Consider the following 18,056-nt stretch of genomic DNA (forward strand, 5'->3'; position numbering starts at 1 on the left):
GGACGCATCCGAACATGCTCTTTGCCTTAAAGGAAACAATGACAAATCTTAATTGCATAGACTGTCACTTGCATATACATCTGGAGGAACCTGCAACTGAAACACGCAGGTCCATGACACTTATTGCAGACTGGACAGATGTTTGTTCACATCTACGTTCACACATCAGTTTTGGGTAGCAAAACACTTGGGAAGGTTTCTCTCAGACCATCCGCCACTGCTGATGGAGTGTAATTAGGTCTCAGAGTTTCATGGTATTTTTTTTACATTTCAGTCTGTACTTATCCATAGTTATCTTCTGATATGTTTAGCTGCATTTACGTATATTTAATTTGTGTTTTGTGAAAAATATATTTCCACATTTCTTTAGCCAATACATTTACACAGATACTTGAACACTTGGCAGGTTTCGATGACATGAATACCCATTAATGATAAATCAGGACACTGATATTAACATGTGTACCCCAGACTGAGGAGGGCCTAGTGCCATTCTAATGACACACTGGCATCATTTTCTTGCCGCTTATGTGGCGTTATATATAGCCAAAAACACAGAACAATATGTGCAAAGTAGTGCAATGCATGCATTGTGCCACTTTGTAACCCTTTGTGCTACATTGTGCCTGCACCAGGCATAATATATGCGAAGGGGGTGTTCCCCCATTAGGGCAGCCCAAAAATGGCACAAAGAAATCTAAGACATTTCTTTCCGTCATTTTTCTCTGCACTTTTAACGCCTGCTCGGAGCAGGTATTAAAAGGAGGCCCCCATTGGTTACATTGGGCCTCTGGGTGCTTTGCAGGATTAGCGTCAACAATTTTGACGCTAATCCTGCAAAGCACGAACTAGCATAAAAAATTCTGACGCTATTTTCCTAACTACCGCCATGGTGCTCCGTATAATAGATACGGCACACACATGGCGGTGCTAGGGGGTCACTAAGGGGCTCAAGAAAAGTAGCGCTACATGAGGTGCAGTGCCACTTTTCATAAATATGCCCCTTCCTTTTTTTATGACTCCCCTACCTGTTAAGCAGCTGTTGACCTGGAACTAATGACTGTCAGAATTCAGAATCACTCAAAAAACAAATATCTCTATTTATCCAGATTTAAAATAAGAAAAACAAAAAGAAATGTTTAACGTCATATTGATATGGACATGTAGCATGGTCAAGCATAAACTCCAACACCTTGATTTTCATTTAATGCCTCTAGGCTATTTCATAGTAAGTCTATTATAGTTTTACATAAACACTAAACTGATTTATTTTGCCTATAGTGATCTACTGTTTGGTGAAAATATTAGGATATTGTCCCTGACCTGTTAAATTCTCACCTGATTTCTCATCACTCCTTCCTCTATGTAGATTTGTATTTTGAATTTCTGCACTTTCTTGCACATCTTATACCCAACTTTGAGGCCATTGGAGAAATCAGATCAAAAACATCTTAAACATTTCTTAGAAAGAAGAAACAGCAAAGAGAAATGAAGATATTTCTCCTTATTACATCTCTCATGGGAAGGTCTTGCATTTTGACGCATTCCCGGGCTAACCAGTCTTGGTAAATCTGGTAGAGCGTAAAAATTAATTGGAGGAAGCATAGGAACACCCCCCACACCCATGGAACACCTTCTCAGGTCAGCGTCATGCAAGGCAGCTACTTACGCTGCCTTGTGTTTCTCCAGATTTACCAAGCAGCACAGGACCACACAAGGTAAATCTAACTTAACTATTAAGTTTTTCTTTGGACACTGTACATGACACAAGGGGAATGCAATACAATGATAAATCCGTTCTATTATATTTTCTTGGTAACATACAATATTTGCTACAAAAAAGGAATACCAGCATAACTTGTAAGTCCCACTTTTTTTAAAACCACCTCTAAAACCTATTGGCTTTTATCAGTAGTATGTCAAAACCACTAGCTTTTATATAAACCATAAAAATAAATCCAGAATATCATGTACCACTCTATCTTCATAGTACGTACCTATAAAAATGTACACATGGAATTAACACTACTAAATTTATTTTGTCAATATAGTTGTAGTCAATATTTTGGATTGAATATTTGTGTTGGGCAATATCAGGTGTCTCCAACCAGTCAATTGTGGGCTGCCAGTATCTCCCCCACATGTCAGAGTAACTCACAGCCTTATGTTCATTTTTAAATCAGCACATGGTTACATTTTTTATTTAATGGTAAAGGAATGCTATATTTGCTTTACATTATTATCATCAGGTTGCAGATAGCAGAGCCTGATAATGAGCTGTGCTCATTCAGATTCATAGACCAGGCTACGGCACAGAGGTGAAAAACCAAAGGATTGAAGTATTTAACTCATATAAAGCTCCTTGTTCACTTAATATTGGAACATAAAAGCAAAACAATGTTTCTGAATGCTCTTAAAAGGGAGAAAAGTAAAATGAAAAGTTACTTTAATGATTAACTCTTCACTTTAATTGTCTTCTATTTAAAAATGTCGCATTTACAAGAAGCAGACCTTTTGCTCCCATTGGCCAGTAGACACTGTGACATATTTATAACTAAAAAAATAGGAAGAAATTTAAAGTGAAAATACCTTTTTTTGTGAAATGTTAAGGACCTGACTTAGACTCTGGTGGATAGGGATGGAGTTACTCCATAACAAACATGATGGATATCCCGTCTGCTGTATTCAAATTTTATTATATCTTATGGACATGGAGAAACCCATCTGCCAAACTCTAAATCAGGTCCTTAGTCTTAATGTCTTTTTCCGCTTTCAATTAAGCCACTTAGGTCTCAATGTTTTATGAAGCATGTTCCTATACTTAAACGTTCTCCTATTTAAACAAATGTATTTTTCTTTAATAAATATGGCACCATGCCTACAAGCCATTGGGACCCAAATGCCTGGTGTTTGTAAATGTGACACTTTGAAATAGAAGGAAATGTAAATGTGAACTTTTTGAAATCCACATAAAATACACTCTTCAGTTCAATTTTTTCAACACAGTACCATCTTTATAAGTGTAAAACACAGCCATTATTGTAAATATGAGAAACTTAAAGTGCAGAAAAATGTCCCATATTCTGAACATTTTTGCAGAACATTTTTCTGCACTTCAAATTGCTCTCATTTATAACAACATGGTTGTACGTTTATGATATACATGTAACAGCACCACATATGGCTAAAGGTATGTCCTGTGTCACAAGTACATACAGTCTCTCAGTCCCTCGTATACATATATCCCATTCATACTCACACATCTTTATACATCCCTAAAGACCACACTCTCATTGACACATATGGCAGCCCTGCCATACTGCTCCTAGTCAAAGTATTTTGTTCACACAATAGTATCTGGCTCTATGGACATTAGGCTTAAGGTCAGTCAAGCTGGTTGTAGGGGCATCTGGTAACAATGTGCAAGTTGCTTAGGCTTTAAACAACTCACTGTGACATAACATCACTTTTGGCAAATATGCATGCTTTATTATTCTGTAAAATCCATCTTTTTGACAAATTAATTGAGTTACGTTCTTGAGGGAAGGACCTCACCAAGCCAACAGGTGATCAATGGGCTTGAGTGCTGCTGTTTATGGCTGGTATTGTGAACTTTAAAGAGTTTATTTTGGTTCCCAGTTAAGTTCCTTGTTGATACTGCTCCATACCAGAAGCACATTTCCATTGTTTGTGCTCATGTGCAGATTATTGCCAACATCTCCAAATTCTGTATAGGGCAATTGCGCAGCTGCCGTCTTCACTGACATTTGTACTGATTTACCAGTCCAGCATCACCCTTTAGTAGTGTTTGGTCTATGTCCAGATGTTTACGAAAATGTCAGAACAAATTTACACCTCCTTCAGTGCAATCTATCTATAATGCCCTCCAGTATATCTGGGAGGCTAGACTGTAAAATACTTGACTGTGGAAGGGTTCATTTAGTAAATGATGACTCCTAGTGTAGTGCAGCACTGTAATTCTTTTAACAACAAATCTGTTTTCTTCTTTCAACACTTGTTTTCTGGTTTGTATTTCAGGCAGATTAGCTGATCCTTCAAAGATCACAACCTGTGGCCTTAAATCTGGAGACCGTTACTGTATATCTCCTTATAGCTGGGGTGCTTGTAAGTATTTTGGGAAATAAGACAAGGTACAGATTGTGGTGAATACTGCAGCACCATGTTTCTTTATGATCTCTCCCAGTAATGTTTCTGATGATACATTTGCATTAACTGTGAGTGTCATCCTATGATATGGTTGCAACAGAAGTGGCATGATACATTTATAACATCCTTTACATCACCTTTGCCACACTGCTTTCACATTTTTCACATTTGGTGCATCTATACAAATCTCTCTCTCTCCATGGGAGATGTGCTATCATTGAATTATTGTGTATGTTTAAATCAGACCCTTAGTAATATTAATAGGAGTTGTGTATTAACAGTCACTACTAAACATTGTGTACTAGTACTTTAGATCCAAAACAGTACTTATAAACATCAAATTCAGATCACATTATAAATGACATTGTTGATTTGGTATATTAGCTGCAAGACGCTAGTGTTTATCTTCTTGTCTCACTTGGCAGGAAATCTGGAAAATGTCACCAACAAAAGAAGTTCCCTGTTTATTCTCACTTGCTTGATATCTATCAAAAACTATACATATTAGACCCTATTTATAAAAAGAGTAAAAGTACTGCTACTTCTATTTCCGGCTGAATGCATTTTTACATTTGAGTCTATGTTCACCAATGTTCCCAGAAGTAAACTTGGAAAATGTACTAGAGGTGGACTTTTAGGATTCTCATGTGACTTTTCCCAAAGGCTCTTAATCCACATAAACAGAGTTCTTCATATGAATCTGAATTTTTTTTTCTCTATTGAGACTATGGCCCTCATTATGACCGTGCCTGGTCAGCGGTGATGACTGCCAATTTATGAGTTTGATGGTCTGGCCAAAGCCAAACTGCTGATTCTCCGCCCATCCCGCCGCTTTTCCGCTGTCCGCCTGGCTGGAGGAGAGCAGAAAAAGCAGGTGGTCTTGCATCCTGGCAACAGGAATAAGTATTTCTGTTGCCAGGATACACTTGCTTCCACATACCTACATACATGCACTCATACACTTCTACACCCCTCCACTTACCCACACAAACATGACATACACACCCATTCACACTGACATACACAAACACTGCTGACACGTAAATATTCATCCCCTCTCCCCCTCAAGTGCATACCCACATTCACGTTCCCCCTCACCTGCATGCATCCATTCATGACCCCTCCAGTGCATACCCACATTCACACACCCCTCCCCACATGCATCCATTCATGCTCTGCACCACATAGACCCATTCACCCCTCCCTTCCACACCACACACACACACTTACCCCATCCATCAGTATTCACCAACATACATGCGCTCACCTCCCCCACATTCACAACACTCACACACTCACATGCACACAGACAGACACCCACCCCCCTCGGCTGTCGGACGATCACTTACCTCGTCTGGGAGGGGATGGGTCCTGGTGCTTCCACCGCCAGCAGTGCCCCACCATCAGGACACAGCAACATCGTATTACAGGTTGCAATATGGTGTGCGGCGTCCTTTGGTGAGGTGGTGCTGGCAGTGGAACCGCCTCTTTCCCACCAACCGCGAGCATGACTGCTGTTGGATTTCCACCCGATTTTGGGTGGAAATCTGAAGGCAGTCGTAATGCTGTGGCTGTCTTGTAAAAAGACCATCAAATTCGTAATGAGGGCCTTTATTTGACCTCATGGAAAAGGGTCTTCTAACTTCAACCTGGGGATAATCCCTTCCCTTTACCATCCTGGGAGGGGATTTACTAATTTACTAGTGTACTAGGCTGGGTAGATCTATATCCATTTCCAGGGTGGAAAGAGGGCAGGGAGCAATGTGGGAATGCCCACTTCCCACCGTTTGACTGGGATTTGCTACTGTGGAATTCTCAGCACTCATGGAACAGAAATACACACTAGTAAAGATAGTTACCCCCATCATAAATCCCTTTGTGAATTCCAGCAGCCCAAAAATACCGTTCTGAATATGGGTCTGTAATTTTTTCAGGAGTGAAGCTGATGTATTATGTACTATTGTATTTAAAATATCTATCTTAGAAAGACAAACAACCACCATCTGATCTATCTCACAGCATTCGGACCAGAGTTTTCAGATATCCATAAACTGCATAAAAACAGCTAATTTACAAATTGCAGAAATCAAATTCTATCCCACCATTCTCCGGCAAAGCCTTGGTGATCTCCATTATGCATCAGCTGTTATAAGTGTCAATCATTTTAAATATGCAGTTTCAACATTTCCGAACACTGTAAAATTATAAAGATTCTGAAAGATTTTTCAAATAGGAAATCAAACTGTAGTCTGTGTAATGGATTGCCCTTGTGAAGAAAATACCCACCAACAATGCTGGACAGAAGGAGATAGTTATGCTATCGACCATGAGTGAGTTGATCAAACCTGTCTTCTGAAGTAGTCACGTAAACAGAGTCTTGTCTTAGAAAAAGGCTGAGTGGATAAATAAACGAAACATATATGTTAATGGACTTCATGAAAATATGGAAGGGTCTCAACGGAATGCAATGTCAACTTGGTAGGCCTCTGGCTTTTAGCTGCCTCTCAGGCACTATAGTTGCTATTTTAAGTTAGGGAGGGTGTTTTTTCTCTTTCATCTAGTCATCCACTTCTTAACTGCTTTGTTGTCTTTGGCTGTGCCCTTGCTCTGTAGATATAGCACATACATACATACACTCATAATACATGCATGCATACATACATACATACTTACTGCTTTATATCTCAGAAGCACATATATGAACATACCATGACTACGTGAATCATTGACGTTGTGTTATACTCCCACACATTGCTTCCTCTACATGTATTCCCTTGATAAGCCAACTCTAGTAATTAAACGTCTTGTCTTAGGCAATCACATGATTTTACCCCACAATGGCCACACACCAACAGTATGTACAGAAGAAGGTGACCAACAATGCCAGTAATAGTGCACAATATTAGAAGGTACACAGTCATTTCAGGGAACTCTTAACCATAACAATATGGATATCTTCCCACTAAATAGTTTGTGATCCAATAATTAAAGGTTCAACTAGACTTAAATGGTAGTCAAAATATCTGAAATACTTAGGTGTAGAAATTACGTAAAAGTTTGTATGTACTAGAATCCACATAGAAGTCTATCTATGAAATTTAAAAATCTCTTGAAAACATGGTCTTCTAAAAATAGTATATGGTGGGGCAGAGTTGAATGTGTGAACGTGATGATATTCTCAAGATTAGCTTTATCATGTGCATGTTTAACCTCACCTCAAATTTCTAAATGAATTGATATACTTATCCCAGAGTATCTCTGGCAAATATAAGGCAGCCAGAATTGCACTGAAATAGCTGAAGCTCAATAAAACCAGTAAAGGCCTAAAATTGACAAATTTCTATAATTATGAAACAGCCTTTTTACTGAAACAAGCTAACTGGTGGGCCTCTGCACATACAACTCTGACCCCGTCATGGATGGAGATTGAAATAGACTTAATAAAACTGTTCTACGTTCTCAATTTACTCACCATATCTAACATTATTTTTTCTTTCTCACTAAATATCCTTTCTGGTACAATTGAAGATTTAAAGATCCTAGACTGTAAATTTCAAAAGAGAATCTACCTCTCAATCATTACTTTGCTTTGGCTAAATAAGAATATCTAATTAGATAGGTTGGGGAGATACTGGGCATAAAAAGGCCTAAGAACTATTAAAGATGTATAACAAGATGAATTCAACTTGGGGATGTTCCCCAATCCAATTTAGAACAGAAGGGTCATAGGCTAACCAGTGTTTGGGCCATTGTAAGCTCTGTCAGAGGTCATACTACATGTTCCTCAATGTTGCAGTCTTGCACACATTCGTTAGGAGGTTCATGGATCATGTTGCCACAACTTAAAAAAAATATAGGATACCTTACATTTTGGGACAATCCCAACAAAATCACAGCACACAGTGTTAGGATCATCAAAAAACTTCATGAGGGTTACACAAGACCCAGGAGGGTCTGGATGGAGGAAGGGGCCACCTACTACATGAATACCTGGTCATCAAACGCTCTATTTCTTTTTGATGTTATCCAAGAATTTGAGTCCATATTTGTGTTCATCTTTGCAGGGTCACCACCAAATGTTTTACCTTTTACCCTTCTATTTTTCTGTATTTGTTTCTGTTGGACATAGGACTCTGAGCAGTTTATGACTGCTAACCAGTGCTAAAGTGCTTTATGCTCACTTCCTAAAACCTGGTTAAATTGGATTATATCTATTTGGCATATTTAATTTACCTATATGTCCCTGGTAAAGTAATATGACAATTACTGTGGGCTGGTAACTTAAATGCTACTACTGCACCAGCAGCACTATTTGTGCCATCCACTTAAGTAGCACTCAAAAACATGTCCCAAGGTTGCCATTGTAGCCTTGAAATTTAAACACCCTTTTCAATTCTTGGACTCACCTTTTATTACAAATGTGTCACTCTTTAGGTAGGGTCAGGTACCCATAGAGTAGGGTGCAGTATACCTAAAAGGTTGAACATGTACATCTAAGTCTTACAAATCTTAGTAGTGAAAAGCTCCTAAATTATGTTTTCTCTACTGTGAGGCCTACCCCTCACATATAATAACATTGGTGATTCTTAATTAAGCTTATTAAGCTGTAATTTCTAATTGGAAGCAGGACGATATGTCATGTTTGGTACCTATGAAATTATAATGATAAGTCCTTTTTAATGGTAAAGTCAGATTTATCATTTCTATTTTAAAAATACTACTTTTGGAAAGTTGTCATTTTCCTGAACTGATCTGTTTGTGCCCGCAGCCTGTCTTGGGTCACATGACTGGGTTTAGATGACAGACTTCTTGAATGCTTCTCAGATAGTCACATAATAGAGTAATTAGATGTGCCTCAGTGGACCATCTGCTGGAAGGAAGGGGGGGGGGGGCATAGCTGGGCACAGCCCCACTTACACCTGAATAGCCTGTCCTCTATCTTGACACAAAGGGCCTAACAGCCCTGCACTACAGCTTGGATCCAGGGCCCGGAAGCCAGGAAATGCTATGCAGTTCAGAGAACCTTTCCAGAAGCTTCTTCCACTATCCACAAGAAGAGCACCAGGGTATAAAAGTATTACCTTCTGACCGACCTTCTATGCACTCTTCCAGACTGCTGCTGTACCTGGAAGGACTACTTTGCTGCCTTTAAATCTGCCTTGAATCCTCGGAGGCCAGCCCTGCTGGTGAGCTCTACATCTTCAGCTGTAACAGTAGTGACTCCAAGGGCAAGTTTGCTGGCCTCCTGTTCAGAGCCATAAGGGACAGAATAGGCTCCCTCCATCATAAACTCACACCTGGACCCAGCCTAAGTGAGTCCTGAACATCCCAAAGGTGTCACACCAGTTCTGGACCATTGGTCGTGATGCTAAAAGTGCCCAGATGACTAAAAACTAAAATTGAGGACTTAGACAAATTTCAATCTCATATATTTTCATAAGGGATGATTCGACTCTTTCAACCACTGTGTCTTCCACTAAGATTTTGTCTACTGTAAGAAGATCTTCCAGAAATATTGCCAACATGGGGACTCATTTAGATATTGGCAGACAAGTTACTCCATCACATGGGTGGTGGTTTTCCCGTCCGCCGAAATCTAAATCCCATTATATCCCATGGGATTTGGATTTCGGAGGATGCAATATACCTCACCACTGTAAACAGAGTAACTCGTCTGCCAATATCTAAATCATGCCCTTGGTGTTTACATTTCTTGAAACAGAAGGATCCAAATCACCTTTGACTAAAGGACACACTTTGTCAAGCATATGGGGGATCTTAGCTTTCCCTGGGTTTTTCCAGTTTCTCAACAATAAGGTATAGGAAGAAGGTGAATCTATATTTGATTGATCTTAGCTGAACGTCTACTGGGCATTTTTTCTTATCATTTCTATTCTTCTCTCACATACATTTTGGAGGAAGACAGAAACAGCATTTACTGAGTTAATTATCAAGGGTTATTTGTAACTTGATCATCGTTATAAAATACTGTTGTTCTCACTCATAAAAGATATACTGATCCCCTCAATGATCCTACACTTATTGAAAATCCAGGGACAATTACTTATTAATGTAAGAATGAATTAAAGTTGATGCCTGTTGGTAGAACAGAGAACATAAGAGACTTGGTAGACTAAATGAGAACATCGGTCAGTATTTACCTGTCTACATTCAATAGTGATGGCACACAAATGTATGTATCTATTTTTACTAATGCACAACACCCATAAATTTTGATGCGTTCTTGATTGCAACTACAAAAAGTTCCCAGCAACACTAATCAATTCACAAGTTAAATCATTTTAAATAGTATTGCCAAAATAAGAACCAGCTACATAATACAACAACTCTTCAGTCCATTTGTTTTTCAAAGCTTTTTATTTTTCTTTATTCTTCAAAACATAGTAATTCTTCCCTTTCCTGTTGCCAAAGTGCTTCATCTCATTCAGGGACTTCTTCAGGGCTATAAAACATAATAACATATAATTGCGTTCAACACTCCCCTAAAAACATATATTACAGCTTTAAAACCTCAAACAATTCTACTGAATACTACAGGCAGATAAATCTCTAAAATCCTTCCTAATATTCCATCATACTACCTGTGGCTTCAATCAAACCAATCCTTATCATATTCCTATATATACCTGATCCATTCTATGTACACAGACTGAGGTTCCGTGTGGGCATTCATTATTGTATAGTCATTAAAGTGACCAAATGTTCACACTGTATACTTATGTATGTGTATAATAATCTATCATATATACTCACTCTGACATTCCATGTGGACATTCATTACTGGATCAACATTGAGGTCACCAACATATATAACACATGACATACAATTGTCATAACAATTCATTCATTTAACATTATATAGTAACATAAAATCACTTTATTTCTTGTGTAACCATATATTGCTACAGATCCAATAATGTGTATGGTTGAGGGCCATAGTGGTAAAAAAATTGAGTATCACTCTATCACACCTTCATAATGCTGCGATGCTCCTTCCAAAACTATGTTCATTGAGTGATTAGATGTTTTCATAGCTTCAAAATAATATATATTAATACTCCCAAATGTCAAACTTACAATGCAAAAGCTCCTCCATTCTTACTGGCACATAGTGGGTTAATCATTCAGGCCACAACAATCATTGAAATACAGATCAGTAAACATTTTGACAGAACTTCCATCATTCATACATGACCCTATGGTCATGTTCTGACCCAGCTATTATGTACCTGTTCAATGTAGCATTCAATCCTATACCGGTCTCAGAACATTCAGTGTGATGGTATCTATATTCTCTCTTCATGATTGTCAAAAAATTAGACTCAATCTTGGCAGTTGTTACAATCCTACTGTTAAAATCATCATAGTCCCACTAGAACCATAACAGTGGCCTAAAAAGACAAGACAGCCCATATATAGCAAAAAGACGTGGCATCCAAACCTCTTTTAAGCCTTCCACTAATCAGCTGCACCTGCTGTATCACGGTGCATGTGTGGCAGCCATCCTATCCACCTTGGTGGCCATCTTACAATAGAACCGCTCCATCATGATGTTATGCTTCTGACCTATCAAACCAAGAAACATGTAGCTCCTATTAAATCACCAGTCTCTTCCCAAATTGCAGTACCTCATATTTTTAGATAATCATAAAATATAGAAATATAAATGTGCTGATTTTACAGGCATGACATCCACTCTATCTACCTTGAAAGTCAGTTGGTATATGTAGTAACAACATATAAGCACTACATACATCTCCTCCACTTTGGTGGCCATCTTGAAATGCATCTTTAAATGGACACCAAACAAGGTACTGTTTCATCGTTGATTGCATACAATCCAATCGTATGAGTCCAATGCAGTACTCAGTCATCAGTACTTCCCATCAACTTGCCATTGTCCTTTCACATTAACCCCTTCGCTGCTAGGCCTTTTCCCCCTCCTGTGCCAGGCCTTTTTTTGCCTATTTGGGGCAGTTCGCGCTTAGGCCCTCATAACTTTTTGTTCACATAAGCTAACCAAGCCATATTTGCGTCCTTTTTTTCCAACATCCTAGGGATTCTAGAGGTACCCAGACTTTGTGGGTTCCCTTGAAGGAGGCCAAGAAATTGGCCAAAATACAGTGAAAGTTTCGTTTTTTTAAAAAAAAAATGGAAAAAGTGGCTGCAGAAGAAGGCTTGTGGATTTCCCCCTGAAAATGGCATCAACAAAGGGTTTGTAGTGCTAAACTCAGCGGCTTCCTAGCTTTCAGGAACAGGCAGACTTGAATCAGAAAACCCAATTTTTCAACACAATTTTGGCATTTTACTGGGGCATACCCCATTTTTGCAATTTTTTGTGCTTTCAGCCTCCTTCCAGTCAGTGACAGGAATGGGCATGAAACCAATGCTGGATCCCAGAAACCTAACCATTTCTGAAAAGTAGACAAAATTCTGAATTCAGCAAGGGGTCATTTGTGTAGATCCTACAAGGGTTTCCTACAGAAAATAACAGCTGAAAAAGAAAAATATTGAAATTGAGGTGAAAAAAACATCAATTCTTCTCTACGTTTTACTCTGTAACTTTTCCCTGCAATGTCAGATTATGGAAAGCAATATACCGTTACGTCTGCTGGACTCCTCTGGTTGCGGGGATATATAGGGCTTGTAGGTTCATCAAGAACCCAAGGAACCCAGAGCCAATAAATGAGCTGCACCCTGCAGTGCGTTTTCATTCTATACCGGGTATACAGCAATTCATTTGCTGAAATATAAAGAGTAAAAAATTGCTATCAAGAAAACCTTTGCATTTCCAAAAAGGGCACAAGATAAGGTGCTGAGGAGCAGTGGTTATTTGCACATCTCTGAATTCCGGGGTGACCATACAAGCATGTGAATTATAGGGAATTTCTCAAATAGATGTCTTTTTTACACACTCTCCTATATTTGGAAGGAAAAAATGCAGAGAAAGACAAGGGGCAATAGCACTTGTTTTGCTAATCTATGTTCCCACAAGTCTCCCGATAAAAATGATACCTCACTTGCGTGGGTAGGCCTAGCGCCGGCGACAGGAAACACCCCAAAGCGCAACGTGGACACATCCTAAATTTTGGAAAAAAACAGAGGTGTTTTTTGCGAAGTGCCTACCTGTAGATTTTGGCCTCTAGCTCAGCCGGCACCTAGGGAAACCTACCAAACCTGTGCATTTCTGAAAACTAGAGACCTAGGGGAATCCAAGGAGGGGTGACTTGCGGGGCTCGGACCAGGTTCTGTTACCCAGAATCCTCTGCAAACCTCAAAATTTGGTTAAAAAAACACATGTCCCTCACATTTCTGTGGCAGAAAGTTCTGCAATCTGAGAGGAGCTACAAATTTCCTTCCACCCAGCGTTCCCCCAAGTCTCCCGATAAAAATGATACCTCACTTGCGTGGGTAGGCCTAGCGCCGGCGACAGGAAACACCCCAAAGCGCAACGTGGACACATCCTAAATTTTGGAAAAAAACAGAGGTGTTTTTTGCGAAGTGCCTACCTGTAGATTTTGGCCTCTAGCTCAGCCGGCACCTAGGGAAACCTACCGAACCTGTGCATTTCTGAAAACTAGAGACCTAGGGGAATCCAAGGAGGGGTGACTTGCGGGGCTCGGACCAGGTTCTGTTACCCAGAATCCTTTGCAAACCTCAAAATTTGGCTAAAAAAACACATGTCCCTCACATTTCTGTGGCAGAAAGTTCTGGAATCTGAGAGGAGCTACAAATTTCCTTCCACCCAGCGTTCCCCCAAGTCTCCCGATAAAAATGATACCTCACTTGCGTGGGTAGGCCTAGCGCCGGCGACAGGAAACACCCCAAAGCGCAACGTGGACACATCCTAAATTTTGGAAAAAAACAGAGGTGTTTTTTGCGAAGTGCCTACATGTAGATTTTGGCCTCTAGCTCAGCCGGCACCTAAGAAAACCTACCAAACCTGTGCATTTCTGAAAACTAGAGACCTAGGGGAATCCAAGGAGGGGTGACTTGTGGGGCTCGGACCAGGTTCTGTTACCCAGAATCCTTTGCAAACCTCAAAATTTGGCTAAAAAAACACATGTCCCTCACATTTCTGTGGCAGAAAGTTCTGGAATCTGAGAGGAGCTACAAATTTCCTTCCACCCAGCGTTCCCCCAAGTCTCCCGATAAAAATGATACCTCACTTGTGTGGGTAGGACTAGCGCCCACGAAAGGAAAGGGCCCAAAACACAACGTGGACACATCACATTTTTTTATAAAAAGCAGTGCCTACCTGTGGATTTTGGCCTGTAGCTCAGCCGACACCTGAGGAAACCTAGCAAACCAGTGCATTTTTGAAAACTAGAAACCCAGGGGAATCCAAGATGGGGTGACTTGCGGGGCTCTGACCAGGTTATGTTACCCAGAATCCTTTGCAAACATCAAAATTTGGCCCAAAAAACACTTTTTCCTCTCATTTCGGTGACAGAAAGTTCTGGAATCTGAGAGGAGCCACAAATTTCCTTCCACCCAGCGTTCCCCTAAGTCTCTCGATAAAAATGGTACGTCACTTCTGTGGGTAGGCCTAGCGCCCACAAAAGGAAATGGCCCAAAACACAACGTGGACACAACATATTTTTTCACAAAAAACAGAGGTGTTTTTTGCAAGGTGCCTACCTGTGGTGTTTGGCCTGTAGCTCAGCCGGCCCCAGGGGGGGGGCAGAAATGCCCTAAAATAAATTTGCCCCCCCAACCCCCACCCTCCCCCGCCGGGAGCGACCCTTGCCTACGGGGTCGCTCCCCCTGCGTGACATTGGCACCAAAAAACAAATCGCCGGTGCCTAGTGGTTTCTGCCCCCTTGGGGGCAGATTGACCTAAACTCTGCCAATCTGCCCCCAGGGGGGCAGAAATGGTCTAAATACAATTTGCCCTCCTGGGGAGCGACCCTTGCCTGATGGGTCACTCCCCATCTCTAAAAAAACAAACAAACAAAAAAAAAAAAACACAAAACAAAATTTGCCCTGGTGCCTAGAGGTTTCTGACCCCCCCGGGGGCAGATCGCCCTAATAATAGGCCGATCTGCCCCCAGGGGGGGCAGAAATGGCCTAAAATAAATTTCTCTCCCCCCAACCTCCACCCCCCCCGGGAGCGACCCTTGCCTACGGGGTCGCTCCCCCTGCGTGACATTGGCACCAAAAAACAAATCCCCGGTGCCTAGTGGTTTCTGCCCCCTTGGGGGCAGGTTGACCTAAACTCAGCCAATCTGCCCCCAAGGGGGGCAGAAATGGCTTAAATACAATTTGTCCCCCAGGGGAGCGACTTTTGCCTGATGGGTCGCTCCCCATCTCTAAAAAAAAAAAGAAAAAAAAAAAGAAAAAAAAAAAAATTCCCCTGTCATCTAGAGGTTTCTGCCCCCCCCCCCCCCCGGGGGCAGTTCGGCCTAATAATAGGCCGATCTGTCCCCCGGGGGGGCAGAAATGGCCTAAAATAAATTTGCCCCTCCAACCCCCCGGGAGCGACCCTTGCCTACGGGGTCGCTCCCCCTGCGTGACATTGGCGCCAAAAAACAAATCCCCGGTGCCTAGGGGTTTCTGCCCCCTTGGGGGCAGATTGACCTAAAATTGGCCAATCTGCCCCCAGGGGGGCAGAAATGGTCTAAATACAATTTGCCCCCCCAGGGGAGCGACCCTTGCCTGATGGGTAGCTCCCCATCTCTAAAAAAAGAAACAACAAAAAAAAAAACAAAAAAAAAAAATTGCCCTGGCGCCTAGAGGGTTCTGCCCCCCCGGGGGCAGTTCGGCCTAATAATAGGCCTCATCAAAATAGGCCAATCTGCCCCCAAGGGGGGCAGAAATGGCCAAAATATAATTTTCCCCCAAGGGGAGCGACCCTTGCCTAAGGGGTCGCTCCCCACCAAAAAAAAAAAAATGAAAAAAAAAAAAATGGTCCCTGGTGCCTAGAGGTTTCTGCCCCCAGGGGGGGCAGAAAAGGCCTTTTAAAAAAAATGCCCCCCCTGGGAGCGACCCTTGCCCAAGGGGTCGCTCCCTTTTGTCAATTTCAATTAAAGAAAATAAAATCCCTGGTGTCTAGTGGGGTTTCAAAAGCCGGATTGCAAGCAATCCGGCTTTTGAAACCCTCGGAGGGACTTCAAAGGGAAGGAAATACTTTTCCTTCCCTTTGAAGCCCCTCCGGGCCTCCCATCGATTGAAAGAGAAATGCTTTTTCTTTTTCTTTTTCAATCGCGCTGGAAGCGAGGGAGGCCCCTGTGACACATCAGCACGCGCGCGCGCGCTGATGTCACAGGGGGGGGTGGGGGGGTCGGGGGTGGAAGGGGAAGGTCTTCCCCTTCCATCCCCGACTTGGGGGGGGAGGGGGGTGCACGGGGGGCGCGCTAGAAGTTCCCCTGTGCCATGGACGAGATGATCTCGTCCAAGGCACAGGGGAACTGTAGCCTTGGACGAGATCATCTCGTCCAAGGCACAGAAGCGGTTAATGTATTGTCACTTAATTACCATACCAATATACAGGTGCAATGTCCATTTCCTCTGCTATGGTCGCCATCTTTAAATATGTAAGTATTTCATCAAGAAGAATCATGTTTGCTCAGTGATTTGGAGTACAGATACCATAAGTGGATTCTCCAAGGTTTCCTTGTATTTACATACTGCTGAAAGTCTACTGCTGAAAGTCTACAAGACTGTGGTCTTCCCTCCTGGAATGCTAACTCTCTACAGAGCATATGAATTGCATATTGATGGATGTTTACAGCCCTATGTGAAGAACTTACCATCATATCTACAAGTTAGTATGCATGTCCTATGTAACTTGCGTTTTTTTGTTCAGGATAATACCATCCAGAGTGATGTATTTGTGAAGCTCACCACTTGTAACAGCATATTACATGCCTCCAGTGTGCATCCCAGATCCACCATTGAAGTCATCCCCTAGTGGGAAATGGTGAGGGCAAGAGGCTACAATGATAAATTATTGCAGTAAGTGGACAGTAGGGCTTTGAAGTTCGGATCAACAAAGTACACTAATCAATACTCAGAGATATAAAAGTAAGGGGAAGAATAAAGGGTGAGTTTTTTTCATAACTCAATACATTGAGTACAGCACTTACCAGATGCTGAAACACTGGGTTCAATTTTATCAGCCAGGTAAATTGAGTTGGCAAATTTATATGAAGTTCAACCTCAAGTCAAACCCAGTCTTGGCCCTTGCCATGCCTGAAACTCTCCTAAAGCATGGCAGGAGCATGACCACCACCAGCCAGCCCACAGCCTGCCTTGTCCTTTGATACACCACCCACCTCTCTCCCCTACCTCTTGCACTGTTCTCACTGTCATATCCTACCTACGCAAGGCAGGTGGTAAATAGGAACAGTAATGTTCATGGGATTGGTTCTGCATGTTTATTTCCATTCCATAGGAATTAGCTTATAATAGCCTGTTTTAAATGCATGACCACCAGCCAGAAGTGTTATTTCTATCCTCGTGGTATTTAAGCCCTTCTCACTTGTAATCTTAATTGGGGCCTCCCAATTTTCATTTGAGAAAGTTGAAGTCCTTTTTCACAATATTTGCTGTAGGATGGCTTTACTCTCATCAATGTGTGTAGTCTTAGAAATAGATTCTAGCAAAAGTGGGTAGAATGTAAACTTACCTTGTGTATTTTTTACTTTTATAATATTGGCACTTTCCACCCATGACAACATTTTGTAAACTTTAATAAAATGTAATACAATTTTTATTCTGGAACATTTGTTTTCAATCAAATTCTCGCAATAAAGTAGGTTATGTTGATTTTTTATGTTAAACTTTTTTTGGCAGCTTTGGTTTCTCACACTTTAAACAGAACATTAACAAAAGTGTGTGGACAATTTTTGCAGTGGTAACTTGGT

General features: G+C 41.2%; 1 protein-coding gene across 1 annotated transcript in view; it reads left to right on the plus strand.

The window, feature by feature from the left end:
- LOC138295315 (protein LEG1 homolog) overlaps positions 1-18,056 on the plus strand; it is a 73,784-nt gene that overhangs the window by 3,061 nt on the left and 52,667 nt on the right. Inside the window, exon 2 of the mRNA XM_069233534.1 lies at positions 4,039-4,125. Within this exon, the coding sequence (XP_069089635.1) occupies positions 4,039-4,125 (87 nt within the window). The remainder of the gene's footprint in view (positions 1-4,038; positions 4,126-18,056) is intronic.

The sequence above is a fragment of the Pleurodeles waltl genome, chromosome 5, assembly GCF_031143425.1.
Source record: "Pleurodeles waltl isolate 20211129_DDA chromosome 5, aPleWal1.hap1.20221129, whole genome shotgun sequence".
Taxonomy (NCBI): domain Eukaryota; kingdom Metazoa; phylum Chordata; class Amphibia; order Caudata; family Salamandridae; genus Pleurodeles; species Pleurodeles waltl.